Genomic DNA, 18,638 nt, shown 5'->3' with positions numbered 1-18,638 from the left:
CTCTTTCCGGGACTAATTTTAAAACCATTCTTATCTGCCCAGCCGGCAAGCTTCTTACGCCGAGCTGGACTTGACGTTCGCAGATGGACATATTACATGATTTAAAAGATATCTGCACGTCATCTACATACATGGAGTAAGAAATTGTATGCGGCAGTGCCTTCCCAAGGGAGTTCATTTTTACTATGAAGAGAGTGCAGCTTAGAACTCCGCCTTGCGGCACGCCATTTTCTTGCACGTGTACCTTTGACAGTGCAGAACCAACTCTGACGCGAGAGGTTCTCTCCGGCAAATAGCTAGCAAGGGTGTTAAACATATTTCCAGAAACACCGAATGACTTCAGGTCAGTAAGGATCCCATAAAGCCAAGCGGTGTCATAGGCCTTTTCTAGGTCGAAAATCACAGTTAAACAGAACTGTTTATGCACGAAGGCATCCTTAATATACGACTCTAGTGCCACAAGTTGATCGTTCGTGGATCGCCCCGCCCTGAAGCCTGCCTGGCAGCTCTCGAGAAGGCCGTTATACTCCAAAAAGTACACGAGCCTCCGGTTTATCATCTTCTCGAGAAGCTTGCACAGGCAGCTGGTCAGGGCAATGGGTCGATAGCTAGCGGGAGAAAAAGGGTCCTTCCCTTCTTTCAAGAATGCTACAACTATGGCATCCCTCCAAGACTTTGGAATGTGCCCCGAAAGCCATATCTTGTTGAAAAGGTGAAGAAGTGTTACAAGAGTGTCTGTGTGTAAGTTCTGTATCATTGTATATGTAATGTTGTCTGGGCCTGGAGCTGAGGGTTTACACGTGCTCAGAGCAGCCCTCAGCTCATGTAGTGAAAACAGGGAGTTGTACGAAGTCTGTGATTTGTTGTTGTCGTGTATAGACTTCTTTTCACAAGAGGCTTTATGTTTCAGGAAAGTGTTCGTGTAGTGTGCTGAACTGGACACGTGTTGGAAGTGTTGTGCGAGTGTGTCAGCCTGGTCTTCCAGAGTGTCCCCTGTTGTACTGACCAGGGGCAGGCTGTGTGTTTGTTGTCCCTTGAGTTTACGTATTCGTGTCCATACTTTCCTTGTGTCTGTGTAGGAGTTTATTGATGTTATGAATGTACGCCAACTCTCTCGTTTTGCCTCACGGCGCACACGTTTTCCTAATGCCTTGGCCCGTTTGAACAAGAGGAGGTTTCCCGACGTGGGGTACCGACGAAGGATACCCCACGCCTTGTTCTGGGCCTCTCGCGCCCGCCTACAGTCCTCATTCCACCACGGCCTCCGCTGGTTGCGCGGGGCACCAGAGACGTGGGGAATGGACTTTTCGGCGGCGTCGAGGATGTGCGCCGTGAGCAGTTGGGTAGCTTCTTCAACGTGTAGGTGTCCTATGGATGTGTGGTGTAGTTTGGATGTCTCTGTAAATGTATTCCAGTTAGCTCGTGCTTCATTGAACCTATTATGGGAAGATGGACAGCATGGGCCTTTACCTATGTATGTGAGTGAGGTGGGGAAGTGGTCACTACCGTATGGGTCAGTGCCCACAGCCCACTCGAGGAGAGGAAAGAGAACTGCGGAGCCAATCGCCAAGTCAAGACATGAGTATGTGTTGTGTCCTATGCTATGGTATGTAGGCTGTTTATTGTTGAAAAGGCATGCTCCTGAAGATGTAAGGAATTTCTCTATAAGGCGACCTCGGGCATCTGTGCGAGAAGAGCCCCAAAGAGTATTGTGAGCATTAAGGTCGCCTGTCAGGATGTATGGTTCGGGCAGCTGGTCAACCAGCGCCTCGAAGTCAGAACTTAAAAGTGAAACATCAGGAGGAATGTATATGGAGCATACCGTTATCAACCTATTAAATATTATCAAGCGTATTGCTACAGCCTCAAGGATTGTGTTCAAGGTGACCGGGTGGCACGCTAAGGATTTGCGGGCGATTATGGCCACACCGCCAGAAGAGTGTGTGCAGCCAACCCTGTCCTTTCTGTATACCAGGTAACTATTCAAGAAATTTGTGTTCTTGGAACTCAGGTGTGTTTCCTGAACACACATTGCACTTCGCTGATTAGCATGCAGGATCTCATAGACGTCGTCAAGATTACTTAGAAGGCCTCTGCAGTTCCATTGAACGATATTTTCTCTTCCCATTATTATGTATTAGAGCTACTGGAGTGTGACTATTTATGTAAGGTCTTTCGGGGCTTGGACTCTTGGACGGGGTTTCTTTACCTCCTTGGAGGTTTAGATGGAGGGACCCGTTCCTTCCGCTGCGAAGCAGACAGGAAGGGTCCCACATCCAAGTCATCATCTGATTTGGAAGGGGTACCCGGCGTACCGGACCCCCCGGACCTGGCACCCTTTGCGGTGCCCTTCGTTTTGGCCGCGACCGCCGAGGGCGTCAGGAGCGCCCCAGGTGGCACAGGCGGTGCGGCGGAGGTGGGAACTGCTGCGGTTTCCTCCAGCTCCAGCTCCATCTCCTCCGGGCCCTCGCATGTGCTTCGGGCCGGTGGAGAGGAGGAAACAGAGGGTGCAGCAGCATCCCCAACGGACGTGGATGCCACCACAGCTGCTGCTGACTTAGCAGGCGGTGCGGTGGCGGGTTGGGTCGCCAGAGGCAACCCAGGGGGGGGCGGAGGCGGGACCAAGTCCGACTCGTGGTACTGGGTCCCCGCCGAAACAAGACGCCGCTCCGCCCCCCGGCGAGCTGCGTCGGCGTACCTCCCCAAGGGGAAAGAGGCGAACCTCTTTCGCGCCTCGGGGAAGGAGATGTTCTCAGTTACTTTCACGTGGATGATCTTTTTTTCTTGGTGAAACTTCTCACAGCTACGGGAGTATGCCGCGTGCGGCCCCTGACAGTTTGCGCAGGTGAAGGTGGTGGAATCACATTTTTCGGTGGGGTGGTCGTGTGCGGCGCATTTTGCGCAGGTCTGTTTGCCGCGGCAAGACGTCGTAGCGTGCCCGAACTGCTGGCACTTGTAGCAGCGGCGCGGGTTAGGTATGTACGGACGTACACATCACCTAATGAAACCAGCATTGATGTGATCAGGAAGATTTGAACTGCTGAATGTTAAGATTATGTGCTTTGTGGGTATTTCTACATTGTCGCGACGGATGGTGATTCTCCTGACAGCTGTTACGCCCTGATCCTTCAGACCTTCTAGAAGGTCGGCCTCTGTTTCACTTAGCAGATCTGGTTGAGATATCACTCCCTGCGAGCTGTTGAGGCTGCGGTGGGGTGTGACAGTGATGTCCAGATCTGCCATGCGGGATTGGGTCAGGAGATTTGTGGCTTGCTGCTGCGTCTTGACTTCAACCAACACTTCGCCTGTCCGTAGTTTTTTTGCCTCGAAAGATTTGCCAATAATTCCTTCAAGGAACTTGGAGACGAGGAATACAGATTGGGAGGAGACGGGTTTGGATTTGTCGATTGATTCAAGGACCAAAAAACGGGGATAGTTGTCATGTTTCGGAACGTTGATAGTTGGTAGGGGTGGAAAGAAAACTTCGGTGCGGCCCCTTTTCGGGGGCCGATCACGTCTGGGGGGGGGGGTTTGAAAATTCCATATGATACATTGGAAAGCAGGGAGACGGGGGTACCTTCTCCTTTGACCTTACCCTGGTAGTCAAAGAGGTCCCGGAGCTCCCTGCCTGGTAGACAGGCAGGGAGCCCGTCGGCCGGAGCTTGACCAAGGTTCCGACGGCCACCGTTTACGGCTTCTACCCTTCACCTTAAAAACACCTCGCCACGGTTGGACACGGCTTATGTTGGGAGCTCGGGGTCCGCGGTGTCGCTGCTCACCGTCACCATGAATACTCAAGGTGCCCCGTGCGGGGTGCTGGAGAATTTGGTACTTGCGGTTGTCTATAATGATACAGCATTATAGCCTATTCTTGTCGGGAATAAGACATCAATAATACTAAAAATTGCCGGTGGACGCTAGAAAATCAGCGAGGCACGGTACGCAAAAGCGGCGACGGACGGAATACACAATTTCGGGCAGCTGGGAGAAAAAATACATGCCACTCTGCGAGCTCTGAATGACGCTATATTTTAGGCAATATCTTGTACACAAAGCAGCTAATAGAGTACCAATGAGAATTCGGTAAATTTTCACTGGGTGCGATACAAGCCACAGTACTCCTGAATGCGAGACGAGCACAGAACCCTGTCATAACCATAACTGAATAATTCTAGCTAAATAAAGGTAAACCAAGCAAAAAGGTTTTGCTCTCGACCCAGCAACAGGCGTGCGTGACGAACTCTGGATACTGAAGGGGAAATTAGAGCCTGGAAGAAACAGAATGAATATTTTGTTCAGTTGAAAAGCACGTCCCCGCTATTAGCGTATATATACAGGTAACAACGGCCATTGGTGAAACCTCTCATTCATAAAAACTATAAGAGGAAGAAAGCTGTGCAAAGGTAAAACTATGCTCATGACAATAATAAGACACATGTTCAGTACTGAACACGCATCGTTTCAGGCAGCTCGTTATCATCGTGTGTGGAGCAAATGCGCTGCCTTCCAGGCGACATTTGTCCGCAGAATTTGATGGCTTGTATTTTGTTCGCCGGCGGACTTTGAACAGTCTACATCTACAGCAGCTGTGAAGCGAGGCTGTGAACCTCAAGAAGGAATATTGTTACCCGTTTATACACTAACGCTTTGCCATTCACAACCTGAAGAGAAGTGCCTACGTGAAGTAGAATTTTAAAGCGAAAGGTTTTTTAGTGGGACCGATGATGTTCTGTTTCAAAAAAGTAATGCAGCTCTCCAGAGACAGGTCACTTCCCTGAAAATCTCTGGAAAGTCTTAGGACACGCGGCGTGTTTCGGGAAACCGGGGTTCTAATGGGTCAAAAGAGAAACTTGAAAATCTGAAGGAAGGAACAATGGTAGATAATTCAATTGACGCATCGAAAATAAAGAAGGAGTTTAAAAGCTTACCTTTATCTCATGAACCACGCATTGGTATACATTCACATCGTTGGTACACGTGTTTACTCTGTGCGCAAAACCCATCGTATAGATTGGTTTTGCGTTTGCGATTTGGATCTTTAAAGGTTTTACGATCGATTGGACGCGCTTTCAGGAAAATGTGAAAGCACGTGAAGCTTTCGCCCTCCCCCTAACTTTCTTTAGAAATGGTTGGTAAATTTGTTATTGCATTCTTCACGGCCGGTAACTTCAGAAGCATGAAACTAGTTGAAGATTGCTTGAACATGGTTTTAATAGTAAAAAGAAGCTGAATTTAGGATATTTTTTTTTTCATTTTCATTCGGATACCACAGGTGCAAGGCGTGTTTGTTTTCATAATTATGTGACATTCCCACATAGGGCGCAGTGAAGCTTATTCGTTACGAAAGGTAAAAAGAGAGGTAAAAACATTGGCTGCAATTCAGGCTAACGAAGGTGGTTAGAAAGTAAATCTTCAAACGACACCCACAACATTTGCCCATGCGACGTCCCTTGAATCAACACACGTGGCTATACAACAAGCGAAACCAGAGGTTCGGCCACCAGCCCTTACATGGAATTTGCGGTTCATCTTTCGCCATTTATAAATTCGCCCCATAAACGGCGGAAAACAAAAAATGGCCGCTGTCGACTGACCCATTTGCCAAATATGCCGTGCAATTATACCACAAGTGGAGAAAACGCATAACTTAACACTATTGTAAACGTAAGCCAAGTCTTACGAAAAATTTAGATTTGTCTTATCTTAGGTTTGTTTTCAATGTAGCACGTCAGTTGCTGAGAGCAGCATCCCGAACGCAGCAGCGCCGTCCAATCCCGAACTACAGCAGCGGACGCCGTCGCTCTAGCCCAGCCGTGGGTCGGCAGAAAGAAAGCAGACAGGAGCGTCTTTCCAAGCGTGAGACAGCGCAACCTAGCCATTCCGATGTGCTAGCTCGGGGCTACACCACCGCGCGACGGAAGGGCAGACAGAGAAAGAATTCGGCATGTGAGCTTAGTAATTCCCATTTTTACCGATTGTAACTAGTTAGTTTAGGAAGCTTGAGAACTGCTAGTAAGCTCAGAGAACTTTTGTAATCGCATGTTATCAGAACTAGTTGCTCTTTTTGCCTTCCTAATACCTCTTAAAAAACAACCGAATTGGTATTCACCAATTTCGATGACGTAGTCCTATTCTTGGCAAGCAACACGAAAAAGGTAGCGTTTCTGTACGGCCAGATGTCTGAACGTGGTCTCTACATTTTGTGTTCTCTCCCTGCAAACCGATCCCTAGAGTATCTTTGCCGTACGACCACCTAATTACGTTGGGTCCGGGAACCCAGGAGGTTCTTTCGAACAAGTTAATCAAGCCGTACGAACGAAGCGCACAACGGACGCGAAGCTGCGACAAAACAGGGCCAAAATGACCGTCACTAAAGCAGACGACGAAGCCTACGGAATGGTGCCCGCCGTCTAGCCCGCTGGCAGGCGTGGTACGCTTGAGCGTGCGTTCAACGCGCCATCTACACTGAAACCGTCCCCACCCCCTTCAGCTGCGTTAGGAGTTTCCTGTCCGGCACGCCGCGAAGGAACCTTTCGCTGGTGAGCTAGGAAGCTGTAGTTTAAAAATCGATATTCTTTTGGGCACCACCGGAGTTTACTTCGCACTTTGCGACCTTGTTCTAGACTACCTAAAATGCCTAAAACGGTATGCGAATTGGCAACTCTGAAGCTCAGCTTGAATCCAACAAATCTCCAACCATGTTTAACGTTGTTGCACTCTCCGAGGACTAGAACGTTTACACATGGCGCAATAAAAACGACGTTGAGCCAACCAATATAAATAATTGATGAATGCCACAAGATTCCTACCTTGTATTTGTCGATGGCGTCTATAATTTCTATTGGAGTTGACATAGATGATACAACAGCACCGACTGCGCCGTTCAAAACGGGCATTATTTGAAATATCAGTCCAGAAATGTGCGTGATGGGGTTGGCGCCGAGGGAAATTTCAGTCGTCCTCCATGGCAGGTGCTGCCTGTGTCCGAACAAAAAGGCTAGTAAGTGATATTACTCTTTTCATTCAAGGAGGAGTAAAGAAGACTAGTACCTATGTAGGCAAGAGTCAGAAAATATGTCAACATAAAACGGAAAGTATAAAACATCTCCAGAAATTCATAGATTTGCCTACTAGTGCGTAGCATTTTTATGTCGCTTGTGTAACATAGGAGTTCTTTACAGCCAGACATGAATAAGAGTAGCGAAAGACGTCAGATTATTGACAGCGGAGCTGCTGTAGCTGGCCGTAATATGTGACGCGTTAAGCGTTAAAAAAACCAAGAAAATGCCGAGAGCACGTGAGCGCGTGCACTGCAGCAACCGCCGACCGTCCCCAACATGTTCAGTGGCTGTAGCAGAAACAAAAACAAAAAAAAAAAACCAAAGAACTGCGGAAATAACGCCGAGCGCTTCGGGTGGACTAGCAATGAACAACACCGCAGCTGGCGCAACACCTGCTCCCCGGAACATCGACACGACTCCAGGAAGGCGGGCATGCGTCGCGCACGTACGCGCAGCCGCTGCGGCCCAGCGCTCGTCAAGGGCTACCCCGCATGTAATGCTTGGCATCAGGAACGCGACGAAATGGATGCATCTGACGATAACTACTACTAGCACAGTACAAAGCGGCGACAGAACATGTAAAAACATAATGTAAAACTAGTACAAATGCGTGGTGATTTGCAATCCACTTCCCCTGCAAAAATAAATGGAGCGTCGCTATGCTATGGTTCAAGCCTTGCGCGACTTATTGCAAGCTTCGCCAGTTTTTCCTATTTATTTTCTTTCAGTTTCTTTTTCTTTTGTTTCCTGAATAATGTAAATTTTACCATTATAGCGATGAAGTGCCTTTACTTATCAAATCATGCTTTCTTGTTTTGCTTCCGAAAATGTAAGGCGTACTGCCGAGTCGTTCGGTTTACAGTTTTTTTTCTTGTAATTTCACCGTCCTTTTCCGCACTTTCCTTGTTCAGTCCTCGTTTATTGTTAGATGCATGAGATACACATTTTTGTTTATGCCACATAATTTTTCTGAAATATTAATTTTTATTTTTCTTCTCTTTGTTTTTTGTAATTCTGTTCCACCAATCTCCACTTACGCTGTTATAACGATTAAAGGTGTTAGATCCTTCACATCTGTATTCCAGTGGAAATGAAATTGATTACACGGTTCGCCATTTTCGCTATTTTTATCGTAAATTTAACGTTCTTTTGCGGACTTTTTTTTCCATTATTCTTAATATTTTGGGGCGATAAATAAAACACATATTTTTGGTGTCAGATTCGTTTAGGGTAAAATTTTATTTTTCCCATTTTTCTTTTTCTTTGGTTTCTAAAAACTCTGCATGACCAGTTATGTCTGTTCACGATCTTAAAAAAAATAAATGCGTTACTTCCGCCAAATCTGCCTTTTTGTGGAAATGCTCGGCGTTACGTGGTCCTGGCTGGGGGGGGGGGGGGTACTGGGCAAGGAATGAAACGGCTGTTGACGTTTGTAAGGGACTTACTGCTTCTGAACCGACGGGATTAAAACTATGGCCCACGTGTAGGAAAAGTTTTACAAAAGCATACAAATGTTCTCAGCACCCTAGTTTGCCTATTTTAGAAGTATGTGAATTTGTACTGAAAGAGATACACAAAACTCTCACTTGCCAGACAGCTATGGCCATCTACCCAGTCGAAAATGACAACAGAAAAATTTCTGTAGTACGTCGTTTGTCGTATTTTTGCGTGTCGTACAGTCGTACCGTCGTAGTCTTGTCGTACAGTCGTCGTGTTGTGTCGTCATTCTGACATTTGTCGTGTGTAGTATTCCTGTAGCAATTTTGTTGTTTTATCGTGTGTTGTAGTCCTGTAGTGATCCTGTAGTATGTCATAGTCCTGTAGTAAACCTGTAGTGATCCTGTAGTATGTCGTAGCCCTGTAGTAATCCTGTAGTATGTCGTAGTCCTGTAGTAATCCTGTAGTATGTCACAGTTCTGATGCTCTACTGCGAGAATCATGCCTGTCTTGTCGAAGTCCTGATGCTGTGTTATGTATTCCTGGCGTCTTGCAGTCCTGACCTGTCGCACAATGCATTCATAACAATTCTGTTGCAGCAAATATCAGTATTTTTGAATCCAGCCTAGCACTGTATTTGGGCTGTCCACTGTAAGTGAACAGTTAAGACAGCCCAAATATGCCACGAGCCCATGCACAGGCAAACTGAAGAGAATACAAAAATTTTATTTTAGTTTCCTTCATGCACACACAGCTCCAGGCTCGAAAAAACAAGTACAAGTACCATTAGAATTGGCTTGCCGAAGGCTGAAAGTGCACCGTCCCTAACTACACACACTATGGATGATCCGCGCAATTCTAACGCTGCAAAGTTGTCTGAAGCTGCAAAAACCTTATAGTAAATACACTACATTCCCAGGGAAAAGCCACCAATAGCTACAGGCTGCCACTAATGAATTGTACAGCTGCAGAAAGCCACAAAAAAACTATCAATGCACACCTCATGAAGCACAAAAACGACATTGCAAATTACATCCACCATTAAAAATGCCGCCATTTCTCACAATGACTGTTTAGTATTAAAACGGTAGAGACACTGGCTCTGGTGTTCACACCAGCCAAATTGGCAAACAAGCCCATGTACCTCCTATCGGCGCAGATCAGCGAAATTCTGCGCGAGATATCTAGCCAGAAGCTTGCAGCGCTTGTGCATTTCAGCTTGCTCGCAGACCTTCACTTGGAGGTAATGCCAGAAGAAACCTGCATTGATAGAAAAAAAAAAAAACGAACATTGATGCAAGACAATGACAGGCAGCACAAAAAGACTGAAAATCATACTGCTAATACTGTGTCCTTAAACTGCGCCATTTTATAAAAGCTAAACATGCTTCTGCATGCTGAGCAATAAGAAGTGCTCTCTATTGCTGATAAAGTGCTTTTCACATTACTGTGCCTATTCAAAAACGTTCAATTTAAACGATACCTTGCAAGCCCCTTTCCACAGCGTTCCTGGCAATTCTGGAACAAGTCAAGCCATTAGGACTTAGCTCAGAAAATGTCCTTTCAAAATCAGTTTTGTTTTCATTTTTCAACAAAAACGTGATTTTTGACATGCATTTGCATCACATGGGTGCAGAAAGGGGAGTGGTCTTTGCGCGTCACTGCTACTAAAGAACAATGCATGCCAACCGTAGGTACTCTGCATCAGCGTTTGGTTTTTTATTATCAGGGCATGAAGGGTGAATCAGATGATAATTTTTAAACGTCAGGTTTGCAGTCACACAGTAATAACCCCTGAAATCGGCTGAAAATATCAAGCAGTGCCCGTTTGCAAAGTTACTTCACGATTTTAGGCAGTCTTATTGCCTTTGCGCACATTGTTCTTAGTTGTGTTGTAGTTCTACTTACCACAGGACCATTCAAACAGTTAACAACAGTTTTGTTTCTGCATCGCGAAATTCATATGTAGTGTTACTCTGCAGTTACTCAACTTCAAGCCTACCTGCCATGGTGCCTTGAGCATCCGCTAAACATCCTCACAAAAAAAAAGCATGCCACTCATGATTTCCCCCCCACCCTAAAACGTTTTCTGCAATAAGAACTTCCGATGCAAGTCAAAAGATAACGCCCAGTCACCAGATATCAGTTCCGACGAAAAGAGCACTTCAAACCGGCTTTACACACCCCCAGCTGTCCGCCTGCCAGTTTCGTTTCCATACAAGGGTATCTCCAGAGGTCTAGTGCTGCTCCTTAATTGAAAGGTCTATTCGGATGGAGTCTCCAATACCTTTTGTACTGTTTCATTTCAAAAATGTTAGGTGCGCTGCAATGCATGAGGCTCATAGTGCTGATCTTTATTATCGCACAACAGCTACTTGGGCAAAGTTTGCGGGGCACGATTTTAGCGCATTGCACCGCATTTCTGTAAGCAAGGCTACAATAGCGAGTCAGAAGGTGATGATAAACCGCAAGTTTGTTTTTAGCGATAACTGACAGTGAACGTCAACAAGCATCAACCACGGAGTTACATTTTCAACTCCATGCATGTTTTTCCGCATCGCATGCTTGTCCCGAATACTGTGCTGGCTGTAAATGCAGTCAGTCACTGACAAAATGTTTTTACGTCACACGGGGACACATTGGTGCCTCTGATAATGTCAAATCGCCAGATTTCTTCCAGGGAACCACCCAAAATTGCCCATGTTGAAACTCAGGTTGGACTTCACCGCATGGCACGGGCACCACGCGTGGTAATTTTTTTTATCTTAATTAGTTCTTACCAATGATTTTGCAGAAAAAATTTTTTTCTTGGACCCCTAAATATCGGTCAATTTTCCAGTGCTAACGAGAGTTAAATTACTACAGCGTGACATCATACTCATAAAACTTTCCCCAAAGAGTTATATATAAGCCAGCTCATAAATCTCTAAGTAAAGTTAAGCAACGATAAAAGTTCAGCAAATTAAACATATTAAAAAGAAAAAGTGCCGATACTCCCTAATGCAAAATTTGCGCGCAGCGTGAACTGCAGTCTTCTCAGTCGAGGTGCGTAGTTGCCGTGTCAATTTAGACAAACAAACTATCAATGCAGACAATCAAAAATGCCTCTGTTTCAGTAACTGACCATTTTGGACTAAAAGGACCCTGGAACACTCTTTAAACAGTGCCAGTAAACCTGCACAATGTTTAGATTACACTGCCAGGAATACCTGAGCCAAATATTACCAGTCCATGTGAAGCGGTGAGCACACAAATCGCGAAAGACGGGGAAAAACCAACCGCGCACTCTTCGCTCTTGGCATGGCCTAAACGACGTCATTGCGGCCATGGCTGTTCAATTGGCTGTCGCTGGTCAACTTTGCGACTCATTTCTCACATTTCTTGTGAGGATTCGCCGTCATCGGCGCTGTGTACCAATCTGTTCTATGCCTAAACATGCACGCGCAGTTTGGTATTTCTTTTGCTGAGTGCGCACGGAGTTTGAGTGAAAAACTCAATACTCTCCTTTCAACGAGACCACTAGGCAACAATTGCTTAATGCTTCAAAAACGCTCTACCAGCCTGAGCGCGCGCTTGCAAGCAGGCAGCCATGCCTGCTTTTTTGTGGCACCAAACCAGAATTGACTCCCCCCCCCCACGTTGCAGAGAATACTCCCCAGCCTATGATATGTCCAAGGACGCCGAAGAGAACGCTGCAAGCCGCCCCCCTCTCCAGGAGAGAGCACACAGCTTTCGTTGCGTTGTCCGCAGTCGAGTTGAGAGAGAACAACTATGCGCGATTTCTAATCCTGCATAGTTTCGGTGACAGTAAAGGGCTTTTCATAATTCTTCGAAGGGCGATTTCTAGGACAATAGACTTTACCCCAAACTACATTCCGAGTAGTCGATGGCAAGTGCTGCAGGGTCCCTTTAAAACAGTAGAGACACTGGCCTAGGTTTCCAGCAACCAAATTAGTAAACATGTACCTTCTTATTGGTGCAGATCCACAGACCCTCGTGCTAGATATCTCACTAGCAGCATGTGTCGCTTGCTCATGTCTCCTGGTTCGCAGCCCTTCATCTGCAGGTAGTGCCAGAAGGGATCTGCATCAATAGAACAAAACAATACATGTAATGCAAGACAATGGCAAACAACGTAAAAAGACTGCAAATTAGACTGCCAAAACTGTGTTTTTAACCTCTGCCATTTCATAGAACGAAACACAATGGCTCCACATAGATGAGCTGCGAAGCCGGGCGCAGTCGACGAAGTGCACGAAACAAACCACGTTTGTTCATAATTTGCAAGGCAGCATACTTACCAGTCGTTTTACTGAATTAAACTTGGACAGACTCGAGCTTTATTCTAGAAAACAAACATGGGGCTGTCTGTTTCCCTTACTGTGTGCGTAGCACACAACCCAATTTGCTCGACTAGTGAAGACACCAGACAGGTCGCATTTGGCTGTTCGACATCCATGTGTAAGGCTCCACATGTAAGAGGGTGTGAAACCTATAGTTTTGCCTGCACGACCTACCCTCCTTCCTCTGGTCCCCACATGTGCACGCGTAAACTAGCAACCGCTTATATGTGTGTGCTTAGCAAAAATGACAAGAGCAAGCGGCACCCAGAAAATGGCTTCACTGGAATAAAACCCAAAGGGGGGGGGGGGGGTTGAAACACAGACTGTTTCGCAGTAAAACGAATGCTCCCCGTGCTAAAAAAGTGGTGCTTTTCTCATTTATATTACTGCAGAGCATAACATTACACTCATAAAACTTCTCTCCAAAAGTATATGCCAGCTTGTAAAACTTTCAGCTAAAGGGGCCATGCAGACACATCACAAGTTTGGTTCATTCGAAAGATTGCCACGTTAAAATCATAGTGACACCACTTTCATCCCCAAATAAGCTATATAAGTAAGGAAAAAGGGAATGGCCATGCAACCCACTAGCTCATTTCCCGCAACAGAACCTAGATATCCTATGTGCCCAGCTGTGCGATTGGCTGAGGCCGGCAAAAGCAAACACAAATTAGGTACGGCTTGCAAGCTTTCCAAATGAGCTATTTGCGCATAAATGCAATGCATATTCATTTTACAGCAGCATGAATGGTGCGAGAAACAATAAAAGTACAAAATACACATAAGCATAGAAATATTGATGAGCACTGCTGTTGGTACTGGGCACACTATGCTTGTTGTAGCTGCACAGCAGTCCGCCGCTTTGGAGTTGTCTTACGTGACCCTGTTTGGCGAACATACCCCATGTTTTACAAAACGATTACTTTCTACAGTAGCAAAAACAAGCCAAGTTCTGGGACTAACAGAAAGAAAGCGTTAAACACCTACTTTCTTCACAGCCAGCGCCATAGAGGGCTCGTGCTGGTAGTGCCGCCAGGCTCGTGCTGGCGCAGCTGGTGTCGGGTGCTGGTGGTTCTGCAGGGCTCATGCTGGCAGGGAGCTGCAGGCCATGTCCACTCTTTTCACTCCCTGGAGAGGTGCCTGAGTCACATGAAAAAGTGTGTCACTCTTAAAACAATACGTAGTACAGGCAATCAGTTTTAATAAAGGCTGTGGCTAGCGTTCCGTCCAGACGGAACGATATACAAGTGCTAAAGTTCCGTCCAGACGGAACAGGGCGCTGCGGGTTATCCTTCCGTCCAGACGGAATACAACTGAGAGCTTAGCGTTCCGTCCCGACGGAGCTGGCGTGAAATTTGTACAGTTCCGTCCGGACGAAAGCAAAACCGGCTGATTAGACGCCCTGCTCCACCTTCAGATGTGGTGTAGGGGTTGCTCCTCGGATAATGGCAGTATTGTACCGGGTTCGATTCCCCCCGGACATGCTTGGTTTTTTTTTTTTTTTTTTGCGTGGTTGCACCAGCGTTATGCAACAGCTAACTTCTTGCCCACTTTACAATTGACGCGGTGAGAGCAGTCGGTCTTTTATTTCGCACTCAACCGGCTGCTCCGCTACCGCTCAATAGAGCCAAGGCCGACGTGTCCATCGCCAGAGTTCCGATCGCCTCTAGTTCGTAATGGTGATTACTAATTAATGGTTCTTCTGGCTAGTCAATGAGCGGAAGCGGTTCATTCAGCTGGGTAAATATCAAGAACGACTGCCCTCGCTGCTTGTTGTGAAGCGGGGGTTTTTTTTTTGACGCCCGCGTCTTCTAGCTGCCTCACTCAGAAAATGACGCGTGTCGCGCGCGGCAGTGGGAGGAGCCTGCGACTTGCGCCATTGGGGAGGCATGCGCCTCATGGCGGCAGTTTCGAAGCGCTCGACTCAGCCGGCTGGCTCCGCCAGCATAGATAGCCAGAGATTTTAGGCCACCACCCCGGCAGATACTGCATGGGCGCTTTCACTAGCTGTGCGGATGATGTTTTGTAGTACCATTCTCGCCCAAAATTATAAGCTCCTTTACCGCTCAAGCAACTTCGTGCATGTCTTGAGCGGCATTTTGAGCGGTCGCTCGTGCTCCCGACACCATAGTTTCCCTACACCACTTCGCGGCCGAAGCCGCCGCCATGTTCCTGCCACTGGCCGCGCCGGTCGCAGCGTACCAGTGGTTCCGCTGCAGCGTCAGCGCGCCTGTGGCGTGCGCGGCGCATTTTCGCGGGCAGAAAATGCTCCGTCCGATCGCCTTTCTTGAGTTTTGTAGATTTTTACCCTACCGGTCAAACCACTTCTGCTCATTGACTAGCTAGAGTCACCGTTACGAATCACCATTACGAACTAGAGGTGATCGGAACTCTGGCGATGGACACGTCGGCCTTGGCTCTATTGAGCGGTAGCGGAGCAGCCGGTTGAGTGCGAAATCAAGACCGACTGCTCTCCCCGCGTCAATTGCAAAGTGGGCAAGAAGTTAACTGTTGCAAAACGCTGGCTCAACCACGCAAAGGAAAAAAAAAAAAAAAAAAAAAGCATGTCCGGGGGGAATCGAACCCAGTACAATACTGCCATTATCCGAAGCACAACGCCTACACCAAATCTGAAGACGGAGCACGTTGTCTAATCAGCCGGTTTTCCTTTCACCTAGACGGAGCTGTACAAATTTCACGCCGGCGAACGCTAAGCGCTCAGACGTATTCCGTCTGGACGGAAGCATAACCCGCAGCGCCCCGTTCCGTCTCGACGGAACTTTAGCACTTGTATATCGTTCCGTCTGGACGGAACGCTAGCCACAGCCTTTAATAAATTGCTCCGCTTTTAAAGGAATTTAAAGTTTGGTCAATACCATTCTCAGCACGCACAAAATCGCAAACAAGTCATTCTACATAGGTGCAGATTGTCCTTTTATGAGACTAACAAGTCACTTTTAGGGTTGGGGCTGTATGAAAAATATAGAGCAATAAGTTGTGTTGCTCACTCATAGTCACATTGTTAGCAAGTCTGCTACAAAACATAAAACAGCATTGCCGTGTTCCTGCACTTTCACTGGAATTGCAGTTTTATGAATTTTTTTTTACTAGGCCTTCTCTTCCAAACAATCTCATTGTCAAAATCCTTTACAGCGAGTAAAGCACTTTCAATGGGCAGTAATTTATGCAGTGCCTGCAAAAAGGCCATGGCTAGCAACTGGATAAACCAATAGCTCAAAATCTTCGTATAGAAGCCACGTGACAAGGTCGTGCTGCAGGGCAGTTTTGTTTTCACCCACCCAAAGAAAGGAACCTGTTCAATCAGGCTGTAGGCTCCTTAGATGGTAATGCCACATGTTTGAGGAAGTGAAACCTTCCTGCAACAGTTGACATTACAGCCAACTAAGCATGATAGCAACTGCAGTATCTGGTACGTTGCTTAGCTCATAATAGTGATAAGAAGCCATGCACACAGATGGAGCATTGTTTACGCACTGGTGAAAAGAACTTGCCGGCCACTCCATGTTGAGTGATCGCAGCCCCCGCATCTCGGCCTCCAATTGCACGACCCTCTTCCTTAAAACTGCTACAGGGTCTTGGTCCCTTGCGGCAGCTCGAAGAATGATGTCGACCTTCGCTGATCTTTTCTCTGCCTTCGCAGTTTTTTTGTCTGCCTGCAATGAGAGGTCAAGAGATAACATGCCATACTTGTTCCGAGCCTCGTCCACCATAATGACACCTATTTAAAGCAACAAGCACACTTCAGTGTCATTTTACACGTGTTTAATGATAGTTATGAGGTCAACTTTCATGCAAATATTGACTTCCCCTAATAAACATACCTGAAAGTGGTGGCTATTCTAGCGCCTTGGCATTTATGTGCGTCATGTTCGATAAGAGCATTTACAAATAACATTACTGCAGTGGCTGCTGGCAAGATGGCCTTCACAGAAAAACCACGATTTCGAAGCTCGTACAGTCGGCAAAAGGCTTGTCTATAACGCGCGAGCGGCGTGCTCTAGACTGCGCGCGAGACACTTAGTGAGAACGCCTGGTTTGACACCGGTAGAATGCGAGCATGCGCGACGGTTCTTTCCCTTGTCGCTGTGCCCGTCGCCTTCAATTCCGTACCTTCTTTCATCGTGAGAAGCGCTGCCTGCACTGCCGGGCCGGGAAACAATAGCGGAAATGAGCGATTGGTAGTAGAGCGTTGGCTGCGTTTAACTACGCGCAACGCTTTTTTTGCGGCGCCCTACACAATTTAGACAGGAGTGTTTTCCTGTATGCGAGACAACGAACGACAATAGCAGAAAACGCATCGCTGCCGGTGTTTTATAGTATTATTATTATTATTATTATTTAAAAATACCTTACAGGCCCTTGTTGCAGGGCATTGTGTAAGGGGGGTAACAAAGGGTGAGTGTCGCGACAGAACTGTAAGGGAACATCAAACTTTGAATGAACTTTGAAAGAACGGAACAGCAAATAAAGAGAAAAAGAAGAGAATGTGCAAAAAAAGTCACTTGAAGTGACACATACATGGGAACATTGCAGGTGGGAAGGAATGCAAATATACGCAATACAACTTAGTAAAAAAACACCTACTACACACGATAACTAGTAACTAGATATCGGGCCGTGATCGCTTGCACAGTGCACTGAGTATTGTGGCGTGAGCCCGTCAGCAGTGACATGCAAAGCCGAGCCCTGAAACCGGACAGTGGCGCTCAAGGGACTCATGCAGCTATTGGCGGAACGATAACGCAATGAACAGCTGTGCGCCAAGGCTAACGCAGACGAAAAACTCGCACAACGAGCGTTAAGGCGGGTAATCTCCAGTTTTGTTTTCCGGCCCGGCAGCGCAGGCACACAGCGCTTATTACGGTTAAAGAAGGCGTGGAAGCCAAGGCGACGGGTGCAACGAGGAGGGACACAGCCATCGCGCTGATACGGGCCTCGCATGCACACATTCTACCTATCTTAAACCAGGCGTTATCACTACGTGTCTCCCGCGCACTCCGGAGCACGCCGCTCGCGCGTTAAAGCCTTTTGCCGACTGTACGTGAGAATGTGGCTTGGCGACTACTCGACGCAGACACGAACAATGCAGATGAATTCCTAACCCGACTAACTGGTAGCCAGCACAGTCCTGAATAGAGCGTGTTACGTGGAAAATGTGCAAGGTGGTAATACGAGCCATTTTCTTCGGCGTCGGCGCCATATACTGTGAAGCGGATCTCCGCGCCTTCCGACGGCACAGCCGGCATGCCGATATTCATTCCTTACTTTCTGCGGTAGTGGCAGATGTAAAACTGCTAAAAAGCGCTCAGACACTGCTATGCACAATTTAAGGGTAAGAACACTTACCGGTCATGTGAACGATGGTGCCGTCGAATAATCTTCCCGCGTCTCGCTGTCGCCGAGCCAAAACACTTCCCACGCCACGCTCGTAGTCGTCGACGTCCACCACAAAAAAACTACGCTCGTCCGTAGGCCCAACGACTTCTCTTCTACCTTCCAAAACATACTGAACGAAAACGTTACACGGTTACGCTTTGTTACACGGTCACACTACGTGCATACTAGAGTGAACTAGAATACTAGTGCATACGACAACGATCGACCAGCGCAAGAAAAGAAACGCGGCGTAATGTGTGTTGCCATGTGTGTTGCAACAGTGAGGGCTGCGGCTACGGCTGGCTACGGCTTCAGTCGGCCTATATAGGCGGCGTTGGTTGATGCCAGAAGATGAAGCCGATGAAGCGATACATGAAAACTCAATCATTTTGGTTGTAAT

General features: G+C 47.1%; 2 protein-coding genes across 5 annotated transcripts in view; both read right to left on the bottom strand.

Moving 5' to 3' along the window:
* Positions 1 to 18,638, bottom strand: part of LOC144175166 (putative 4-coumarate--CoA ligase 1) — an 89,419-nt gene that overhangs the window by 25,814 nt on the left and 44,967 nt on the right. For all 3 annotated transcript variants that reach the window (XM_077704267.1, XM_077704266.1, XM_077704268.1), the window contains exon 7: positions 6,810 to 6,978. In XM_077704267.1, the coding sequence (XP_077560393.1) occupies positions 6,810 to 6,978 (169 nt within the window). The remainder of the gene's footprint in view (positions 1 to 6,809; positions 6,979 to 18,638) is intronic.
* On the bottom strand, positions 9,205 to 18,513 carry LOC144175167 (uncharacterized). 2 transcript variants are annotated; one of them, XM_077704271.1, is made up of 6 exons: positions 18,209 to 18,513; positions 16,354 to 16,515; positions 13,829 to 13,981; positions 12,465 to 12,581; positions 9,982 to 10,016; positions 9,205 to 9,758 (listed from the first exon to the last, which is right to left on the bottom strand). In XM_077704271.1, exons 1-4 carry the CDS (start codon positions 18,213 to 18,215, stop codon positions 12,469 to 12,471), a joined length of 435 nt encoding a protein of 144 aa, XP_077560397.1. In that variant the 5' UTR covers positions 18,216 to 18,513; the 3' UTR covers positions 9,205 to 9,758; positions 9,982 to 10,016; positions 12,465 to 12,468. The 2 variants fall into 2 exon arrangements, with proteins under 2 accessions (XP_077560397.1, XP_077560396.1); XM_077704270.1 differs by lacking the exon at positions 9,982 to 10,016.

This window comes from Haemaphysalis longicornis, unplaced genomic scaffold, assembly GCF_048455015.1.
Source record: "Haemaphysalis longicornis isolate Haplotype H1 unplaced genomic scaffold, Haemaphysalis longicornis Haplotype H1 scaffold_3, whole genome shotgun sequence".
Classification (NCBI taxonomy): domain Eukaryota; kingdom Metazoa; phylum Arthropoda; class Arachnida; order Ixodida; family Ixodidae; genus Haemaphysalis; species Haemaphysalis longicornis.
This window is presented reverse-complemented; position numbering and strand designations above follow the sequence as displayed.

Excerpts from the sequence above, each read along its gene's own strand:
- LOC144175167 (XM_077704271.1), bottom strand. Across the intron at positions 13,982-16,353 it reads CACTCAACATGGAGTGGCCG|GCACCTCTCCAGGGAGTGAA; the intron begins GCAAGTTCTTTT and ends CATGTGACTCAG. Across the intron at positions 12,582-13,828 it reads TGGCGCTGGCTGTGAAGAAA|ATCCCTTCTGGCACTACCTG; the intron begins GTAGGTGTTTAA and ends CTATTGATGCAG.